At 41.4% G+C, this 22,411-nt stretch overlaps 1 protein-coding gene across 1 annotated transcript in view; it reads right to left on the bottom strand.

The window, feature by feature from the left end:
- The window catches only part of LOC126248166 (cyclic AMP-dependent transcription factor ATF-2), a 209,106-nt gene that overhangs the window by 39,427 nt on the left and 147,268 nt on the right, over positions 1–22,411 (bottom strand). The window contains exon 9 of the mRNA XM_049948924.1: positions 14,000–14,121. Coding sequence (XP_049804881.1) covers positions 14,000–14,121 — 122 coding nt within the window. The remainder of the gene's footprint in view (positions 1–13,999; positions 14,122–22,411) is intronic.

Below are 22,411 nucleotides of genomic sequence, written 5' to 3'. Positions count from 1 at the left end.
AAAGAGCTTTGGAGGACTTGCGGTCAAATAAGGCAGAAGGGATAGATAACATTCCATCAGAATTTCTAAAATCATTGGGGGAAGTGGCAACAAAACGATTATTCACGTTGGTGTGTAGAATATATGAGTCTGGCGATATGCCATCTGACTTTCGGAAAAGCATCATCCACACAATTCCGAAGACGGCAAGAGCTGACAAGTGCGAGAATTATCGCACAATCAGCTTAACAGCTCATGCATCGAAGCTGCTTACAAGAATAATATACAGAAGAATGGAAAAGAAAATTGAGAATGCGCTAGGTGACGATCAGTTTGGCTTTAGGAAAAGTAAAGGGACGAGAGAGGCAATTCTGACGTTACGGCTAATAATGGAAGCAAGGCTAAAGAAAAATCAAGACACTTTCATAGGATTTGTCGACCTGGAAAAAGCGTTCGACAATATAAAATGGTGCAAGCTGTTCGAGATTCTGAAAAAAGTAGGGGTAAGCTATAGGGAGAGATGGGTCATATACAATATGTACAACAACCAAGAGGGAATAATAAGAGTGGATGATCAAGAATGAAGTGCTTGTATTAAGAAGGGTGTAAGACAAGGCTGTAGCCTTTCGCCCCTACTCTTCAATCTGTACATCGAGGAAGCAATGATGGAAATATAAGAAAGGTTCAGGAGTGGAATTAAAATACAAGGTGAAAGGATATCAATGATACAATTCGCTGATGACATTGCTATCCTGAGTCAAAGTGAAGAAGAATTAAATGATCTGCTGAACGGAATGAACAGTCTAATGAGTACACAGTACGGTTTGAGAGTAAATCGGACAAAGACGAAGGTAATGAGAAGTAGTAGAAATGAGAACAGTGAGAAACTTAACATCAGGATTGATGGTCACGAAGTCAATGAAGTTAAGGAATTCTGCTACCTAGGCAGTAAAATAACCAATGATGGACGGAGCAAGGAGGACATCAAAAGCAGACTCGCTATGGCAAAAAAGGCATTTCTGGCCAAGAGAAGTCTACTAATTTCAAATACCGGCCTTAATTTGAGGAAGAAATTTCTGAGGATGTACGTCTGGAGTACAGCATTGTATGGTAGGGAAACATGGACTGTGGGAAAACCGGAACAGAAGAGAATCGAAGCATTTGAGATGTGGTGCTATAGACGAATGTTGAAAATTAGGTGGACTGATAAGGTAAGGAATGAGGAGGTTCTACGCAGAATCGGAGTGGAAAGGAATATGTGGAAAACACTGATAAGGAGAAGGGACAGGATGATAGGACATCTGCTAAGACATGAGGGAATGACTTCCATGGTACTAGAGGGAGCTGTAGAGGGCAAAAACTGTAGAGGAAGACAGAGATTGGAATACGTCAAGCAAATAATTGAGGACGTAGGTTGCAAGTGGTACTCTGAGATGAAGAGGTTAGCACAGGAAAGGAATTCGTGACGGGCCACATCAAACTAGTCAGTCGACTGACGACCAAAAAAAAAAAAGTAATCGTCAGTACGGTGGTTCCAGCAAGACCAGTGTTGGATGCCATCATCAGGTGGCCCTTAACCACATGTTTTTCTTTCCGTTACTCTGGCTTTGACCTTTAGCTTTGGTCATCCGGTCATCATGTCTTCAATTTTTCCCACGACTCTAGGTATCATGGGTTATATTAGACTTACGTGCAACAAAAGAAAACCTCTTTTAGAAAAAGCATACAAATTATTATTATATTTTCCCCAATGCTTGCAACTTATTATTAACTTTTCTTGCCCTAGTGGCATATAAACACTACTAAAGTTCTCAAATATTTGGTTACGTAATTTCGATTCCTTAGGTATGAAATAATATTCTTTAGTTAAGCTATCTCATAAAGAGATCAACCCATACCATCATAAACATAGTATTCATATCCTGTGTTTACAAACATCTCCTATTTTGATGCTACCATTCACTACCATTTTAGTTTAGTAAACAACAAATATAGTGAGGTCACCTTGACGTCCCTGTCAGCACCGACAGCTGGCTGTCACATTCCAAAGAAGACCATTAGCAATGAGACTCACCTCTACCTAACGCTCTTTAAACGTCTAGCCAGTCCAAACTCCACACTGTTCATTCATCATAATGTGCCCAAGTACTGGTAGCCTCTTGTACATTGATAAACATTAAGCAAAATAAAATTAGTTACAAAAATTAGCTTTAATATTTGCTGTGTTCTGATAATCATATTTCAATACTTTATATAATACATTCTATTCTACTTCATATTCTGTCTGCCAACAATTTCTTATTTGTCCACAAAAGAGGTGCTTCTTCCAGCACATGGTATTATTTCACTACAGCTGAGCAGCATTCCCATAATAGCAGGATATTTTTTTATATCTGCAACGCTATATACTCTTTTCACCAAATGGGACTTAGGATGTGATACCTCGACTGCATTCATATGGGCTATTCTACTCATGATATATTGTCCTTGAAAAGTTCTGTAAAAATTCCCTGTCTTGTCATTAGTACTGGAAGATTTTTCGCCAACTTTCATTAAACTTGTCTTGCTTGAAAATACATTCTGGTATTTTAAAAGCAAATTTCTTAACTCTTCATTTACAGTTTTGTTAACTAATGACACATCAATCTGGTACCAATATGTCAATAACTCTCAGCACTGTTTCTTGATTCCTCATTTCTAATGTTTCTGATAATTGTTGTTTCTTTTCTGTTTTTCTGCTATCTCTAATGGCATCTAAACCTCAAACCTCTGTATTGGTAAAACTGGTTCGTTCCTTCTCTCTCTCTCTCTCTCTCTCTCTCTCTCTCTCTCTCTCTCTGCCCTTCCCCCCCCCCCCCCCTCCTCAGTTTATTAACTGCTCATAAAGACCTCCTGCAATGGCGCATTGCTGCTAGTGTTAATGATTGCTACTGCTTCAATACCATCAACTTTAATACTCAAGATAAACTGATAATTCCTTTTATTCTCTGCCCTTATTCATTTCCCTCTAGTAATGGTTTTTTGTCATGATTATCATATTGACTATTATGTATTTTTGGAACTCCAATCAAGATCCTTTCTGCCACAATCATTATTCTGTCTATTATCATGGAAATGTAAATTCTCATTAATGTTTTCTTTTTCTACAACCACTCTCTTACCTGCAGTCATGAAAATGTGAACCACTTCATTTCCCAACCATTCCTTTTCTGGGAAAACAATTGCCATATCTTTCAATCTGATTTGTGGGAATGTTGTTTACATTGTTACTGGTTTTGTTCTCATTAGCCTTTAATTTCGAACTGATGCCCTTCCAACCATTACCCTTCATTGCTTTTTCTGACAAAGTGAACACATGACACAGTCATTCAACACATTCCTATTTTTCTTTCTATGTTTCCAATACTGTGGTGTACTTTTCTTTCAATAACAAACCAGTATAACCACAGTTCTTTAAAGAATTGAACTACCACATATAAAACAACTTCAACTGTAAAAACCCATTCAACAGTCAAGATCGCATAAAATATTTCTATATTTAAGACAACTGGTTTCAACAGACTTTGCTGTCATCTTCTTGTATAACATGTTCATTTTACACTTAACCTCATGCACAAGATGTCAAATGAATAAAAATCAACATCTTGTGCATGAGGTTCAGCATAAAATTAGCATGTTTTACAACAAAAATAGTTTAAGAAATGAAGATAACAGCAAAGTCCATTGAAACCAGTTGTCTTAAATAAAGAAGTATTTTATGCAATCTTGGCTGTTGAATGGTTTTTTTACAATTAAAACAAATCACCCTTCAGTACCCTCAAAATGAGAAAATTCAATCAAAACAGTATCAAATTTCCGATTACTTTACAAATCACTTATTGTCTTTCATATTTATGTTAAGTATGTAAGCAAGAAAAAGTTTAGACTAGCTTTGAAATTATGCTTCAAGTTTGTTGGAAGTTGCAAAGTGCTCTCATTATGGAAGTGCTGCAAATGAAGCCAGTAGTAAATGAGTAAGAAAACATGCCTGATGCTGAAACCTGACTGCAAAGCTATTAGGTACGAAGGCTGCTACAGTTACCAGATTCTCAGATAGCCACTTAGTAATACAGAAGAGAGCAACAACTTTCAAGCAGTGGTCTCCATTGATAACATTTCCACTATTATTATTCAGTGTAGCTCTACTTTTCAATTTTGAATTTAACTTTTTCTTTACATTTTCAGCAGACAGTTCAGTGTCTATGTTATTAAAATCACTGATCTCATGCTGAATACCATTTATTTTCTCAAACACCTCCTTTACGTTACATACAACAAATCTCTTAAAAGAACCTACATTAACAGATAGTGTGGGCTGAAGCTGTTCATCTGGGACTACCTTATCACAGACTGTCCTTTTAAATCCTTCAGTCTCCCTACTAGCAGTGTTTTGGAAAGTATTACCAGATTTCTCCTTCTCATCGGCATTTTCACTAGGTTCAACCTGAAGGGTTTCACTCATACTCACTCTGCCTGCCAACCTACTCCTTATCAAGTTTTGTTATTCAATAAAATCTGCCATATTTTCATTTAATCCTTTAATTCTTGCTAGTTTCTTCACTAACTACTGTACTCATATTTTTTTAGTGAGAGCTGCCTTGATATTGTCATTATTTTCCTTGCTATCTTTCCTTATTTCATTAAGCTCTTTTTAGTATTCCACAAGATTCTCCCACTTTATCCATACGAGCCCTCTCAGTACTCCTGTTAGAGGCATCTATTCAACTGTTAGTGTCCTTAAAAGATTCTTATATTTTTTCATTATTTTTACTTAAAAAACCTTGATATCATATTCCACATTTCTTCTGTCACTTTCTGCTCCACCATTTTCCCTAAATTACTCCTCTTGCCTAGTCTTATTTATTCTGACTTCTCTCAATGATAATGTACCCCATAGTATTTGACTGCAAATATTTAGAGCAATTTTACAACTAATGTGAACCTTGTCTTACTTTCTGTAAGCTCTCACACTCTCTGGATGCTGTAGCCATTGGAAGAAAGTGTCTGCATTGCATCCATGCCCTGACCTCCAGACCTCCGAGTGTGCGCCCCCCAGCATTCCCCACACTACTCATGCTGTGACTCTGACTGCTTCCTAAGAGCTCCCTATCCACAGCGATTCTTCATGTAAACTGACCACCACAAGCTGCTACTATTTAGGCTCATCTTATGCCACCAGGCCACTACATGAGCCATTGTAGGATGCAAAATTCACATCACCTCACTGCCTGCACTTGTGATTGGTCCACAATACTCAGAGTTCTGTCTCAGATTATCATCAGACTACTCTAAAGTCACTGTAAGTGTACATGTGGAACAGAGAGAGAGAGACTATAGAGAGATTACACGATAGACAGTCATGTGCTCTTTATCTGAATATATTGTAAATAAATACATTTATGCTTTAATTATGACGTGTTCTAGAGTGTTCAGCCACGTCATCACAAAAAAATGGTTCAAATGACTCTGAGCACTATAGGACTTAACATCCGTGGTCATCAGTCCCCTAGAACTTAGAACTACTTAAACCTAACTAACCTAAGGACATCACACACATCCATACCCAAGGCAGGATTCGAACCTGCGACCGTAGCGGTCATGCGGTTCCAGACTGAAGTGCCTAGAACTGCACGACCACACCGGCCGGCCACGTCATCACACTGAGGAATGCAAGAGACACTTCCAGTTCCAAGTTTGTTATTAGTGACTACCTGGATCCATGGAAGAAGATTCAATATCTTCCACACTGAACTAATCAATATTCCTTTCAGTGTCAGAAGAACTAATAAAATTTTTCTTTTCTAATAAAGCCAGGAACAGAATGTGTGTAGATTTCATCATTTTTGCATTATCATTAAAGTGTTCCTACATTTGTTATATCTATTCTTGAAGTGATTTAAATTTTGTATGAAATGGCAACTTCTGGCAAGCAACCACTCATTACAATTATTCAGTTTCCGAGCCAACAAATCTAAATTTTGCTAAAACGCATAAGGAAATGGGGGAAACTCGGCAACTGACAATGACTGAAGTTCAGAATCCTGACAGGCAGGTGCCACCTCATCCCTTCCATTCCTCTGATGAAAAACAAGAAGAATTGATGAAATATCAGATACACTTTGACAGCACTTCACAGCCTACAAAAGCACAGGTGACTCACAATGTTCCTTCTTTTTCATGGGGAGGCATGCACACCTTTCGTTTGTATTGTAAAAGGTTTCCTCGATTAGAGCCCCAAAACCTACGGTACAAGGAAGTCACGAAGCTAGGCAAATTTTCTGAAGCACCAATTCATGTAGCTGGAACTGCAAATTTAAATGCGCTTGTGGAGCTTCTTTTCATGAAGACAACAGAATATGGGATGAGATTCTAAAGCATCACAATCCTTGTCTTAATGACATACTTAAAGTAATCAAAGCTCAGGAAGTACAAAACTTTGTGGAAACTGACTTCAATGTGCCTGTTGTTGCAACACTCACTGCACCTAGTTCTAAGTGGGCTCCACTTCACACACTTCATACTGAAACAGCTGTAAGCCACAGCATAAGCAGGATATAAGATGCCAAGTCACTAATACTGCAAATTCATGTGCTCTGAGGTCTCCTGTCAAGTCCTATGACATGCACAATAGCAAACAGCACTTCTTCCACCAAGTGGAATGCCGACACTGTAATGAGTTGAGACATACACACAAAGTATGCCAGCAAAAGAATTCCAAAGCAAACGCTGTACCACTTCAATCTAGATTTGAGCAAATGGAGATTAATATCATCCCACACTATAAAACTTTACCTGCTCTCCCTGGCAATACTCGCAGGGACCGTAAACACATATGCATGAATTGCAAAGCAGCACCCACAGTGCAAAACTTGGGTAATTCAAATCAGCTCTCATCACTTGCAAAAACAGCAAACAGCTCTGTCTCTCACAAAACAGATAAAAGCAATCTTCCGAATGTCAGAATTGATAGTCATATTCAGAGAACTATCTTTACATGTTTGCAATCAACCCATACCATTTCAGTTAAATTCTGGTACTTCAGTCGTATTGATTAACCGAAGTACTTACGAGCAAGTGGGACACCCTCAGCTCCAAAAATCGTGCCTGTGCCAGTGTTCTCACACCATTTGTGATGACATTGGCTCTGAACTCAACAGATTACAACAAATAGGTGTCTCAAAACCTATTTCTGCTAATAGTTGGGCATGTCCTCTGATTATCACAAGAAAATAAAAGGAGAAAATTAGCCTTGGTGTCTACTTTAAAGCTCAAACGGTTACTGATTCTTTCCTGCTTCCACGTATTGAGGAGCTTACAGATCATCTAGAAGGCGGTATATTCTTTTCCAAATTTGGTGTACTCAAAGCCTACCTCCAATTTCCCCTGGATAAGGAAACACAAACATTTATGGTGGTCAAAACAAATGTTTGTTTGTATCAATACTGTTTCACTCCCTGTGCTAGTTCAATGCTTTCTTGTACAAGTGACATAGAAGGTTCCGTCATGTTAAAATTATTTGGATGACCTCATTGTGTCTGGATGAACACCAAAAACGCTCCTCAAAAATCTGGAAAGTCTTTTTCAAGTTTTAATCGATGCAGGCCTTAAGTGTAATTTTAAAAGTGTTCATTTTTCAATGATGAAATTGAATATTTGGGACATCTCATTGAAGCCCACAGCACTCATGCCTCAAGTATACATGTATAGGCCTTCTGGACGTTACCTTCTCCTAAAAATATACCAGAACTACAGGCAGTTATTGGGCAAACTGAGCTATTGTATCAAATTTATTCTGGACATAGCATGGCACGAATTGCAGATCCTTTGCATCACCTTCAGTGTAATAATGTTCCTTTCCAATGGACTGGAGAAAGCAAGCAATCATTCCAGGAAGTTGAAAAATGCATTGGCATTGCTTAGTAGCCCATGTCTTCTTCATTTTGATCCACAGAAACTGGCAGTGCTTGGCACATGGGATAGGAGCAGTTATATCTCACAAATTTGGCAACATTTAGTGCGCCATAGCATTCACATGTAAGATGTTGAACAAGTCCCAAGTCAATTACAGTCAGTTGGAAAAGGAAGTCTTAGCCATCATTTATGATTTCATAAAATTTTATCAATATCTGTTTTGCAGAAAAAAATTTTCTGGTGGATCATAAGCGACTGACTGTTCTTTTGCCCAATGAAAGACATGCCCAACAGTACGGCAGAGAAGCTACAACACTGGTCACTACTTCTTTCCAGTTATCAGTATGAAATTATTTATTGCCCTATGGCACAGCATGCAAACACAGACACATTATCTCACTTTCCTATGGGGAAATGATTCAGAAATCAATGCATCAGAAGCTCATCATCTTCAAATTCATCACTCTGATTCACAAGGTCTGCAAGACTTCCCCCTCCCGATTGTCAACTGATTGCACAAGCTACTGAACAAGATAAATCATTATGATTGCTTAAGTATAACATTTGGATTGGTCGGCCTCATAATTCGACATCCATTTCAGATGCAGTAGTATGCACATACTATGGGCAACACAACAGCCTCTCTCTTTGGAATGGTGTAGTTTTATTGCATACTTCTAATGAACAAATGTTGGTCATGATTCCCACATAATCGCAGCAACATGTTTTGAAAATATTACAGAGAGGACATTGGGGAAGCATTCCAGCAGTGTATGTGGCTCAGCCATGACAAGCATATTGAACAGATGACTGCCCAATGTCATGCATGGACAGATGACCAGACAACGAGTGCAAGGAATTTTTCAGTTGGCCTCGAGCTGACAGTAACTGGCAATGCTTCGACAGTGATTTTGCTAGTCCTAGACTACCGTTCCAGAGAATGCTACAAAGTTTTATTCACTGAATTTTCAACAATTTAGCCAACAAAATGGTATTCATCATATACGACAGCACCGTGCTCTCCTCGACCTTTCACATTTTCAAAGTTCAGATGTCCAAACTTCATGCTTGGGCTCATGAGAAAATGCTTTGCTGTTGGAAGAATGAGTGTTTCACTCTGCAGTGGACTGTGCGTTGATCTGAAACTTCCAGGTAGATTAAAACTGTATGCCAGACTGAGACTCAAACCTGGGACCTTTGCCTTTCACAGCACGAGCTCTACCAACTAAGCTACCCAAGCATGACTCACAAATTTCCCCCACAGCTTTACTTCCACTACTAGTTCATCTCAACTGTCCACGAAAGGCAAAAGTTCCAGGCTGGGGTCCCAGTCCAGCAAGCAGTTTTAATCTGCCAGAAAGTTTCATATCGGCATACACTTTGCTGCAGAGTGAAAAATTCATTCTGGAAACATCCATCAGGCTGTGGCTAAGCCACATATCCACAATATCCTTTCTTCCAAAAGGGGTGGTGCAAATTTCACATGAAAACTTCTGTGAGGTTTGGAAAGTACGACATGAAATGCAAATGGAAGTAAAGCTGACAACGAGTCTTGACTCTCTCCCGGGTAGCTCAGTGGCAGAGCACATGCCCATGAAACAAAGGTCCTTGGTTCAAATCCTGGTCCAGCATACAGTTTTAATCTGTGAGGAAGTTTCATATCCTTTGTTGTTGTTTCTCAACACCTATCACACTTCACCTTTTTGCAATGCTTCACCAGCATAATTATCACATAGTCATCATCACTACAATTTGCTGCATCCATTTCACCCTCGACAGTGTGCTTCCAACTATTGTGCGTTTAACAAGCCTCACAACTGGAAATCCAGTATCATCACTGCTAGAACCCCTCGCTTCTAAACTAATACTGTTATTACTCAGCTTAGCCGCAAGTCCATAGAGGTTGGTATATGTGACGTACAGTATAACTGGTCAGCATTTCCACCCAGAATTTGCGAGTGTAAGTCGGAGCTTCTTTGATCCGCCTTGGTGGGTCATGTCATCGAATTTGCTCCTACCTGTGCACGGTGCAGCTCAAGTAAATGCTGTCCTGTGCAGATTCTTCATTGGCGCATTGGATGTCTCTGTCTGTGGAAGCTAATTATCTGAAATTGCTGTTGATCAACTTTGGGGTATCTATTTACTCGAAATTAACATTCAGAATGCCATAATATCACTTTTATTCCTATTAGATCAATAATGAAACACTCATGTCAGAAACTATTCGTAACTGAGATCATGGCTACCATTGAACAAGACAGGAAGAGCTCTTAACGCCGACTGCCGACTTTGGCGGACAGTCCGTATCTCTTACTAGTTTCATCACAGTTCTTGGATTTCCGATCAAGTTCGTACTTACTAAGATATGCATTTGTTAATAAATGGGTGAATTTTAATGAGGCAAAATTATGATAAATAGTTTTAAACATCCAGAGGCTCCTCCTAGTATTCATATTGTCATAAATGACTTTAATTATTCACTATAAATAAACAAAATCGGTGACTTTGGCACCAAGATGGCGGTACTTCCCATTATGTATATTTCCCAGGCTGACGCTTGTTGCTACGGTCCAGCGCCGAGCCCCACCCCACTACGCATGACATACGGTCGCTTCGTCACCTAGCCAGCCAGCGTGGGAAATGCTCTCCAACTCATGGCCGGCTATGGACTACAGCACTTCCTAACTATCGTGAATACATCAATAAGAGACAATAATTTATTAAAACTTGTAAAAATGTCTCCCTCACGTAAGAGGTACCTTACATCACTCAGACAACTGGCCAAGCTCATTGTAACATTCACAGCGAAATAGGAACCCATCAATGACACCAAAATCAATCATATTTTTGTGAGTATTGTGAGCCTGCCAAACATTTTCACATTTCAGACATACTGCCTGCCTCACAGGCTGTTGCCCCACAGTGGTCCTTGCCAATACCTGACATTCCTTGCCAGTACCTGACATTCAGGTGCATGGGTCGCCAAACAACTCTGCCATGGAGGGCAACCTCTGCCTGCCTACACAGCTGCTGTGACCTCTGCAGCCACAAGATTCATCATTGTCCACAGCAATGTTCGTGAACATCAAGCCTCCATCAGCTGCATAGCCTTCGTCACTTGCAGCAGTACAAATGCTGCCTCCTCCATCTGTGCTGTTGGATGGGTATCCTACCTCCAGTCTTTTGATAGATGTTCCCAGTAATTCATAAGACCAATGCCAGTCCATGGATTTGTTACGCCACAAGCAACTCCATCAGCAACACCATGGCACATTGGCACCCACAATATGTGACGACGATGCACAATCTTATTTGGAGGAGGGGGAGGAATGCAGTATCGAAGTTACCTTCCATCAACCACTCACAGTGTGTCGTATGGCACTCATATCTCCGTAAAAGAAACATTTAAACCAGCTGTTGCAAGCCACTGCTATAGAGGGTTCGCCATATGTCACCAGAGGTCAACAAATTTGCGTCACCTCATGCCTGCATCTGTGATTATTCCACAACCCTTTGTAAGTCACCAAACTCAGAGCGGCATTTTAGATTATCTTCAAATTATCATCAGACTACTCTCAGACCACACAGCATAGAGACGACAGTGCAGTGAGATTTTATGAACCTAGCATGACGCCAGTGAGACTTAACAAACCTTGTCTGATGTTATTGCTGCTTGTGAATATTGATAACTAATACTTGTGGGGGAGAGAGAGAGAGAGAGAGAGAGAGAGAGAGAGAGAGAGAGAGGGGGGGGGGGGGGGGGAGGCTGCAGGATATGTGTGCTTTACACAGATTATATTGTAAATAAATACAATTATGTTTTCATGATTCTACAAGCTCGTCACACTAATGGACATAAAATTATCCCCCGCACAGAGATACCATATTGCAAGATTCCAATCATAATATTTCTGCAAGATTCCCATAGCAATATTTCTGCAAGATCCCCATGTTACTAATCCCCCATGAAAGTTTCTCAGTCTACCCACAAGTCTGTAGAAAGTGATATGGGCAACATACAGTACAACTTGCCATTTCATCCCACTCGAGACTGCAAAATTAAGTTAACCCTTCCCCAGATCAACTTAGTGAGTCAACACTTCTCCCTACCTGTTTTGTGCTGTTATCTCACTGATGTAGGCCCTTGAAGCAGATCTTTTAACACTTCCGGATTCTTTTGGAGATGCAAATGGTTCACATAAGTGGCTATAGGTGGAAATTCAGGAAGCTAATCCTACTTTAAATAAGTTTTGGAATGCCATTACTATCCATTTATTGCTACTAGTAGCCAATGGCCTTGCCATAGCGGTAACACCAGTTTCCATCAGATCACTGAAATTAAGCACTGTTGGACTTGGCTAGGACTTGGATGGGTGAATGTCCAGTCTGCTCTGTGCTGCTGGCATTCAGCCCTCATGCGACCAATTGAGGAGCTACTTGATTGCAAACTAGAGGCTCCGGTCTGAAAACTAGCAATGGCCAGGAGAGCAGTGTGCTGACCACATGCCCTCCATATACACATCCAGTGATGTCCGTGGGCTGAGGATGACATAGCGGTCAGTACCATTGGGCCTTCGAGGCCTGCTAAGATGGAGTTTAGTTTAGTTTTCCACTACTAATATTGTAGGGTACATAATTAAAAAGACTATCACTTTTGTTAATGATGTATGATGTAATTGAGCCATTTCCCAACACACTACTGCCACAAATTATAGCCTAAAACATGCAGTTTTGAGCTTTCTTTCATGTTATGTTAATTTTGAAAATAGCAAAAATTTATAGCCTACATGGTGAAATAAACTGAAAACTGAGAAATACAGTGGAAACTGCCAGATTACAACATCTCGGATGTTTGTTTTCCGCCTACAGCCAATAGCTGCATAGCATGGTGACATCACACTAATGCAGTGGCTTCTAGCATACAGAGTGATAAACAGCTAGCTTACTTGGTGACTTGTTCCAAAGTACAGTTGATATGATTGGTGTATACCACTGCTTCCACTTAGGTTTAATTTAGATAGTTATGCCTTGTACATCCTTCACTACCGTGCATTAATTTGCTTACAGTAGTTCACTCGCAGTCTGTCAACAGATCTGGAATGTATTGTGCCTCTACAGACTGCAGTCAATGTAAGCTATGCAGCACCACAATTAACAGGACATGTTCAGTGAATGGTTGTGCAGTGGCTTGTTCATCTTTGTTGCAGTCCTCAATGGTGTTTAATGCATTGTGATGGCACACAGATTTTTATAAATGTTACGGATTGCTGGGGCAGAGAAACACTGAAATCACAGCAGGTTTAGCTTTATTTCATATTCACTGGTACAAAATAAGTACATGTGAAGGAAAGCTTGTGTGTACAGACATGCTTTCACGAACCTTGCTGTGTTTGCAGTACAGCAAGCAATGAGTTCAAACTGCAAACAGCACACATCAACAATACTGCAGAACACTCCACTTCAAGTACTCAACAGAATGAACAAGGAAAAGTTTACAAGTGGTACACAAGAGGTCACTGCCCTCACATCACCAGAGTATGCTGCACTGCTAATAGTTACAGAAGGAACGCACACACCTCAATGGTTGATTCTGACGCCTTTCGGCATACTTTATAGTTTTCGGTTTAATTCACCATGTTAATCACTTTTAGCTTTTTTCAGGGTGAGTGCAAAGGAAAGATCTCTCAAAACTGTGCGTGTTTATGTACAATTTGTGATCATAGCATGTCAGAAAATAGCTCAATTACCTTGTACCCTGAAAGCAATTTCAATTTTTTGACAAGTTTTACTTGCTGTTACAACTCTCTGATTTTTTAAGAACTGACAAAAGTCATCATCACAGATTATTGTATAAACATTGTATTGTACACCTAATTTCCTTTGCTTATACAACCTATTGGAGAGGATTACGATTTTTTATCATATATGCCAGTCACACATGTTTCTGCTCATATTTTGGGGGTTTAACATTGTCATCAATTGTGCATTTTCTTTAGTTTTGTGTTTTTTAAGTCTGGACTGCATGAAAATGTAAAATAGGGGTTTTACTGTATTTGATTAAGATACTAACCTATTTCTCTCAAGAAACTTTTTCCTTTTCTCATCATCATCACATTGTGACGAACTTTTCCTTGTACGGCTGTGTGTGGAACATGGTGCACGGGATTCTGCTGGAGGTGCTGTATGGTCAGCCTGAAAGATAGAAAATAATGTGACTCACCAAGCTTTATATTAAATATGGTATCTCTTACAAGGATTGGATATATTTAATTGAATTAATTCTAACAGCAGCATAAATTGTGCACTACACAACTGCCACGTAAAATATGAAAATATCTAATGAAGCTATCATTTCAAGGTTCATTTACAACATGTTACACAAAATTGCAATATGTTTATATTTCACATTACGAGATTTTTGAAAAATTAGATATACAAAGTTTCCAGGCAAAACCAAACAACTATATTGTCTTCACATGTTTTGGTAGAAATACGCATGCCCCCCCCCCTCCCCCCCCCCTCCCCACACACACACACACACAGGTGCTGCATAACAAAAATTGCACAGTGGATATAATAAAACATATGGTACTTGCGTAGTGATGTCACAAATTTTTTTAGAGTTGACTGAAGACAAATATAACTTTTATAAGAGGAATACTAATACAAAAATGTAGGCTTTAAGCTTTCACCTGCATATCTAAAGTACGAACTCCTCACAGGAATGCAGGCAGATAAACACATCAATAACTGTGAATCTTCAGGTTTTGGTGGCGCAAAGACTGTTCCATTAAGTTTCGGGTGTGCAGCCACAAGAAATCTCCTTCTTCTTCTAATATTTCGGCTGTATAACGTTCAGCCATCTTCAGAGTGAGCCGCAAGACTGCCGCTCCAGTGCTCACTTCGTCCCTTTATACTGTTGTACCGCGCGACTGCGCATGCGGCCACAGATGCAAATGCGCCCGAGACGTTGGTCGATATGCCAACAAAGATCAACTGCGGAGTCATAGATACAACTCGCACGTCTCTGCTGCCGACCAACATCTCTGACGCATTTGCATTTGTGGCCGTTTGCGCAGTCGCGCGGTACAACAGTATAAAGGGACGAAGCGAGCACTGGAGCGGCAGTCTTGCGGCTCACTCTGAAGATGGCTGAACGTTATACAGCCGAAATATTAGAAGAAGAAGGAGATTTCTTGTGGCTGCACACCCGAAACTTAATGGAACATCAATAACTATCAATATTTTGGCAGGTACCCACTCTGTCATTTTCATGCCTTCAAAATATCTTGAAGGTGGTTACCTTTTGAAATATTAGCACTTTTGACAAGTTTAACTAGCCAAATTTCTGCATGTTATTCAGACTCCAAAAATGTTTCAATTGAAAGTCACAAGGTCTAATGATTGTTACTAGCCAGAAATGATTTCTCAAATTTTCTCAAAGAACTATTTCCAATTATAGTTGCAGTTAGCAGATTCTTCTCAATGATGTTAGACATTCTCTGAGAAAGCTTGACAAATTTCTCATGATTGTATGATAGAAAACATGTATCAAGAAGTACACGACGGATAGAGGGAAGGAAGAAAGGCACTTGCAGACGGACATAATAAAAGTAATTATGCAAAATAAAATTTTAGAAGGATATTAAAAATGTTTCTTCTCCATAAATTTGTAAATATTACACTGAATTTGTGTTGAAAGCTAATAGCTTGTGCACTGAATCAGAATAGTGATGGTAAAATATGGCAATGAAACACATATTACAGAAAATAAAAAGGGGAGGTACTCAACAGATAGAACAGCTTCATAAGAATATTATACAAAACAGGAAACATAGAGAGCTATAAAAAGGCCATGAGATTGCTTTTATTTCATTCTCGGTTGAAAGTAAGACAGATACTGACAATGACAAAGGAGTGAAAATTTCAATCTGTCCCATGTTCAGATTCCTGTGAATGAGTAGAATCATGGCCTAAAGCCGTCGGCGCACGGACCATGCATCCGAACGTTGATGTTGAGCGTGTCGAGTTTCTGATGTCATAGCGTGGAACAGCACGTTCGGGAGTCTTTCCGAACGTGCAGAGCAATATACGGCATGTCAGATATTCTGAGCATGCGTCTGAGCGTTGACCAATGAGATGGCACAACGCCACCTACGTCTCCCTTCAGTACAGAGTTGTGAGGCGCCATATTGGCATTCATTTCAAGCCTATATGTAAAACCCGCTGTTAACTGTGTGATTTGTTCCAATAAAATAATGAGAAACATCATATTCGTGGCAAAAGAATTATTGTAACTTGCGTATTAATGAGAGTAGGCTATTTGAAGTCAGCGACACACTGCAGATCCACCCAATACGCATTGTTCTTGGTACAATTTGTTATAATTAAATTTCAATTAGTAACATATCTACGATTAAGGTTTTCAGAAAGCCGTAACATAATATGATTAGATGCATGGGATGTGGTGTTGGTTTAGCGTAATGAGTAGCGTCTCTGTCTTGTATGAAGTTGGTTGTTGGGGCGGTGGTTCGCATCTTCACACTTCCAATTTTTTTTTCCTAACATTCGCGTTTTTATTAGGTTCTGATACTTTATTATTAGTTTAATATAAGTATATACTATAATAGTTGATGTTATGTAAATATAAGTTCACCTTTTTTTTTTTTTTTTTTTTTTTTGGCTTAAACTACAGGACAGCTTGCACTACTTGTATAAAGATATTTTGCTCCTTTTTCTTTTACGTTTCATAATTCACATGTTGCAAAGATTCTGCTACTGGGTAGGAACAGTGATCAAATAAGACTGACCTTGGGGTTTTACTAAAATGTGGGAATGATGAAATAATGTTTATCTTATGCGGAGAAGTATTCCAAATTTGTACCGCACTGTTTGTAATGGAACTTTCATAAGTCTGTGTCCTTATTCATTGGACATGGTACTTTCCTTTTCGTGGAGGATGGAGGAAATGTGAGTTTTAATAGAGGTAACGTGGGAATTTTACGTGCACCCGTTGAGTAAATAGTGTGATTTACGAACTAGAAACATCCCTCAACTGCCGCTGGAGTGTGTTGCGATCGCGTATACCCCGTTGGTCCCACGTACCGTATGCACAAGTCGCATCATTCCTGAGCGTTCAGCAGCACGTTGAACTTGGCACGCTCGACGTTAACGTTGAACAGCACAGGTCTGTGTGCCAGCGGCTTAAGGGTTTGTTTTGTTTTAGGGCATAAAAACAATGAAGGTCATATGTGCCCACGCCAGAATCTCAGAACACTAATACTACTGTGTTAAGTCCAATCAATGGAAGGACAGAGAGCTAAGAACAAGGACTTCCTCTTGGAGAAAGGTCCACAAACTACACCAGAGAGACAACAGGGGTCCTGAACTAAAAATTAAATGTCCTTTACCATATTGCTATGATGGATAAAAAGTAAAATGCGCTCAACAGCCTGTGCATTGTTTGCTAAAACGGACGCTATCTCAGACAGCAAACAAACATATATAGTGGTTAAAAAAAAAGCGCATTTGGTCTGGAAATGGCGAACCATCAAAGGTTGATGATAATAAGCACAAAGTAGTAGGGGACCACCACTTTAACAAATGGCGATGGCTAAAATGACAGTGCCCAATACGCAACCTAGCTAAAATGATCTCCTTGCTATGAGAGGGCAGAAAGGAGGTCAGCCAAGCTGCTGGTAGAGGTTTAATTCCCCAGAGTTTGATCCCATGAAGGGAAGACCAGTGGTGACGCTGCCTGCTGACAGATGGCAACACTGAAATCATCAGACGGAATGGAAGAACTAGCAGGACGAGGTAGGAGGACTGAAGCCTTGGCAGTAGTGTCACCAGCCTCGTTTTCCAGCAGACCAACGTGACCATGGACTCACATAAACATTACAGTGGCTCACTCAAGAGTGAGCAACTGGAAGCTTCCTTGGACTCATTGCACTCAGGGGTGGACTGTGTACAGCACACAGAAGCTCTGAAGCGCACTTAAAGAATTGGATGACACAATTGGAAAAACTGTATCCCCAGATGTACTGTGTGGCCTTACACAGGGCAAAGAGCTCTGCTGTAAGTACTAAACAGTGCTCCGGAAGCCGATACCAAAAATTGTCAGTGCCAACGACGAAAGCAACCCATCACCACAGTCAGTCCAAGAGCTATCAGTGTGCACAAAGGTACTATCACTAAGTTCCATGCGTATGGTCAAGCATTTACAGTGATAGATCGAATACGGAGTAGTTTCCCCAGGAAGTGAATGGAGTCCAAGGTGAACATGGGCTGCCGAATGAAGCCAAGTTGATGAAGGGTTCACATCCATTGGGAAAGGAGCAGGTAGTGTGAAGGGAAGCTGCTGGAGTAAAAGCAGAAAGCAACTGCAGGAGGGAACAGAGAAGAGGGATGTGCCCCATATTGGCCGTCAAAAGAGTCATTGAAGAAGGAGGCACAGGATGGGTGGCCAGGCATAGCAGATAAACGGTATGCGTATCTGCTGAGGAGAACATGATGTGAGTATGACAGCAGCCATTCAGCAGCTTCTGCAGAGACTCTCAACCGCTTGAGTGTAAAAGGTGCCAGTGGCCAAATGGATTCCATGATGGTGGATTATATTTAGATGGCATAAGATGAACGGATGTGCAGATGCATATACGAAACAATCATAGTCTAGCTTCGAATAGACAAGGGATCAGTACAAACGGAAGAGGGTGGTCCAGGAAGCACCACTTAGTATACATAGGACATTGAAGGTGCAGGTACAGCAGGTGGCCGGCAGGCAGGTAAGATACGTGGGAGGACCAAGAAAGTTTTCTATCAAGCGTGAGCCCCAGGAATTTCATGGTTTCACCAAATGGAACTGCAACAGGCCCCAGATGAACAGATGGTGGAAGAAACCTGTTGTGCCATTAGAAATATATACAAACTTTTTTGTCAGTGAAAAACTGAAAGCCATTGTCAATGTTCCACGAGTAAAGACAACTGAGACATCGCTGAAGATTCTGCTCAAGGAGACAACTCTGTGGGGAACTGCAATATATTGCAAATTGTCAATGAAAATGGAGCTGGAGATGCCCAGCAGAAGACAGGCCATAATGAGGTTAATGGCTATAGCAAAGAGGTAGACGCTCATGATGGAGCCCTGAGGCATCCAGTTTTCCTGCATAAAGGTGTCCAATAAGAGAGAACCCACACATACCTTGAACAATCTACCCTGAACAAACTGTTTTTTTTTTAACAATTCCTGAGGGAAAAAGGGTAGGTGACCTTGCAAGCCCCTCGTGTAAAGAGTACGGAGGATACCAGTTGGTGTAGATTTTCTCCAAATCGAAAAACGTGGCCACAGAGTGGTATTTCCCAGAAAACCATTCATGATACAGGTTGACAAAGTGACGAGACAGTCTACAGCAGAACGGCATGTTCCAAATCCTCATTGTGCAGTGATTCGTCAATTTCGAGACTCAAGCCACCATACCAGTCGGACATGAATCATACATTCCATCACCTTCCAAACACAGCTGGTGAACGATATAGGGCAGTAGCTAGAAGGAAGGTGTTCCTACTTATTGGGCTTCAGTATGGGTATAATAGCGGCTTCACGCCAGCACCTGGGAAACATGCCATCTTTCCAGATGGGATTGTACGTATGAAGGAGAAAGTGCCAGGGAGGACTAAAACCTCCAGTTAGCCTTAGAAAGCTGCCAACTGTATTTACACATAGGTGGGGTAGGAGTCAGACAATGAATAGCACACGAGAAATGGTTGCTCGAGTACAGGTCAGAGAGAATGGACCATCCAAGACAAAGGGCAAGCTGGGCAGTGCAGAACAAGAGATCCAAATGGGAATACCTGTGTGTGGCATCTGAAAGGAACATGGGTGCTCCAGTGTTAAGGCAGATGAGGTTGAGTTGACTGAGAACATCAGCCAAGAGGGCACCATGCAGCAAAAAGGGGTGAGAGAGTTGCCCAATAAGCTGGAGGAAATCTGCCCTGGTGACACTGAATGACAGAGGGATGTAGATGGTTGGTTGGTTTAAAAGGGGAGGGGGGGAGGACCAAACTGCTAGGTTATCTGTCGCTTGTTCCAAATAAAACAATGCCACAAGGGTGAGAAGAAAACAAACAGAACTTGGAACACAAAACAAAAGAAAGGAAAAACCACAAGAACGACAGAATGGCAACAAACACTTATATGGACAAAAGGGGACAATAAAACCACAAAGACACAAGAAACAGGGACAAGAGGTTAAAACACGAAAGTAGGTTACCATGGCTGGCTGATGATAAGAATAAGCAGAAAACCTGAAAGCTCTAGGGTAGAGGACACACAGGGACAAAGGACATATGCTAAAACTTAGATCAAATGATAAAACCCACCATCACGAATAAACTTAAAACTAAATCAGCCGATAAGACGTTGTCAGATAAATTTAGCGACAACAAGTCCGGTAACCTAAGCGGAGTGTACCAGAATATGGGCCACTGTCAACTGGGTGCCGCACCGACACTGAGGCGGGTCTTCACGGCGAAGGAGGTAGCTGTGGGTTCCCTAAGTGTGACCAATGCGGAGCCGGCAGAGAACCACAGAATTCCTGCGAGAGGCCCGAATGGAGGACTTCCACACATTCAAAGTCTCCTTAATGGCACGCAGTTTGTAGTGCGTACTGAGATTATGCCATTCTGTCTCCCAAAGCTGAAAAACCTTGACGCGTAATAATGATCACACGTCAGTTACAGGGGTGCTGATCTCCACAAGCAGTTTCTGTGTAGCCTGTTTCGCCAGCTTGTAGGCAAGTTCATTTCCTGGGACTTCGACATGACTTGGGGTCCACACAAACACCACGGGACGATCAGACCATTCCACGGCACACAGGGACTCCTGGATGGTCGCTATCAAAGGATGGCGAGGGTGGCACTGGTCGATAGTTTGTAGGCTGCTCAAGGAGTAAGTACACAAGACAAATGACTCACCAGGGCATGAGCGAATGTGCTCAAGAGGAAGAGATATGGCCGCCAGCTCTGCAGTGTAAACACTGCAGCCATTAAGCAAGGAGTGCTGTTCAATATGTCCTCCATGAACATGCAAAGCCAATGGGAGAGCCGCAGGGTTAACGGAGTCCTTAAGGCCATGTGAAAGGTCCAGGCAAAGCTTCAACCTAGGTTTACACCATGGAGGTGTACGTGAATGGACCTCGAGGAGAGGTGGTAAAGGCAAGGACTCCAGTTCAGAGAGAAACAACCGGATGCAAACCACAATCGTGAGTCCTGACCTGGGTCACCGATGTGGGAGATGAACCGCCATGGGTGGGAAAAGGAGACAGTAATTTGGATGCGCAGGAGAACTACAAAGTGTGTAACATAACTGGCAAGCAGTTGCACACATTGGATCTGCAATCGAGGGACTCCAGCCTCTACCAGGACACTGGGCACTGGACTTGTTCTAAAAGCTCCCATCACTAGGCAAACGCCACAGTGGTGCACTGGGTTGAGTACACACAACACCGCAACACTGAGGGTGCCACTGAACCATGAACCAGACTCCCATAGTCAAGGCAGGATTGAACAAGGGCTCTGTAGAGCTGCAGCAGCATAGAGCAATCTGTACCCCAGTTGGTGTTGCTCAGACAGCGCAGGGCACTGAGGTGCTGCCAGCACTTCCACTTAAGCTGACAAAGGTGAGGTAACCAAGTCAATCGGGTGTTGAAAACCAGTCCTAAGAATCAATATGTCTCCACTACAGTGTGTGGATTGTCATTAAGGTAAAGTTCTGGTCCCAGATGAACGGTACGTCACCGACAGGAAGTGCATGACACACGACTTTGAGCTGCAAACTGGAAGCCGTGGGCTAGAGCCCATGACTGCACCTTGTGAATAGCTCCCTGTAAGCACCGCTCAGCAACACCAGTACCGGAGGAGCAATACGAAATGCAGAAGTCATCTGTGTACAGAGAAGGTGAGACCAACAGCCCTACAGCTGCCTCTAGACCATTAATAGCCACTAAAAATAGAGACACACTCAATACGGAGCCCTGCGGAACACTATTCTCCTGAATACGGAGGGGGGGGGGGGGGGGGGTCTATGGAAGGCACCAACTTGGACACAGAAAGTATGGGGCGATAGGAAATTTTGGATAAAAATTGGAAGCGGGCCACGGAGACCTCACTCATACAATGTGGCAAGGATATGATATAGCCAGGTTGTGTTGTATGCTTTACCTAAGTTAAAAAAGACGACAACCAGGTGTTGGCATCTGCAAAAGGCTGTTTGGACAGCAGACTCAAGGTAAACAAGATTATCAGTGGTATAGCGACCCTCGAGGAATTAACCCTGACATAGAGCCAATAGGCCACGTGACTCCAGGACCCAACCCAACCATTGACACATCATACATTCTAGCAGCTTACAAAGAATGGTGGTGAGGCTAATGGGCTGATAGCTATTCACATCAAGCTGGTTCTTACTGGGTTTGAGCAATGGAAT

This window comes from Schistocerca nitens, chromosome 3 (assembly GCF_023898315.1).
Source record: "Schistocerca nitens isolate TAMUIC-IGC-003100 chromosome 3, iqSchNite1.1, whole genome shotgun sequence".
In the NCBI taxonomy this organism is placed as follows: domain Eukaryota; kingdom Metazoa; phylum Arthropoda; class Insecta; order Orthoptera; family Acrididae; genus Schistocerca; species Schistocerca nitens.
Note: the sequence above shows the minus strand (reverse complement) of the source record. Positions and strands in the feature narration are given on the sequence as shown.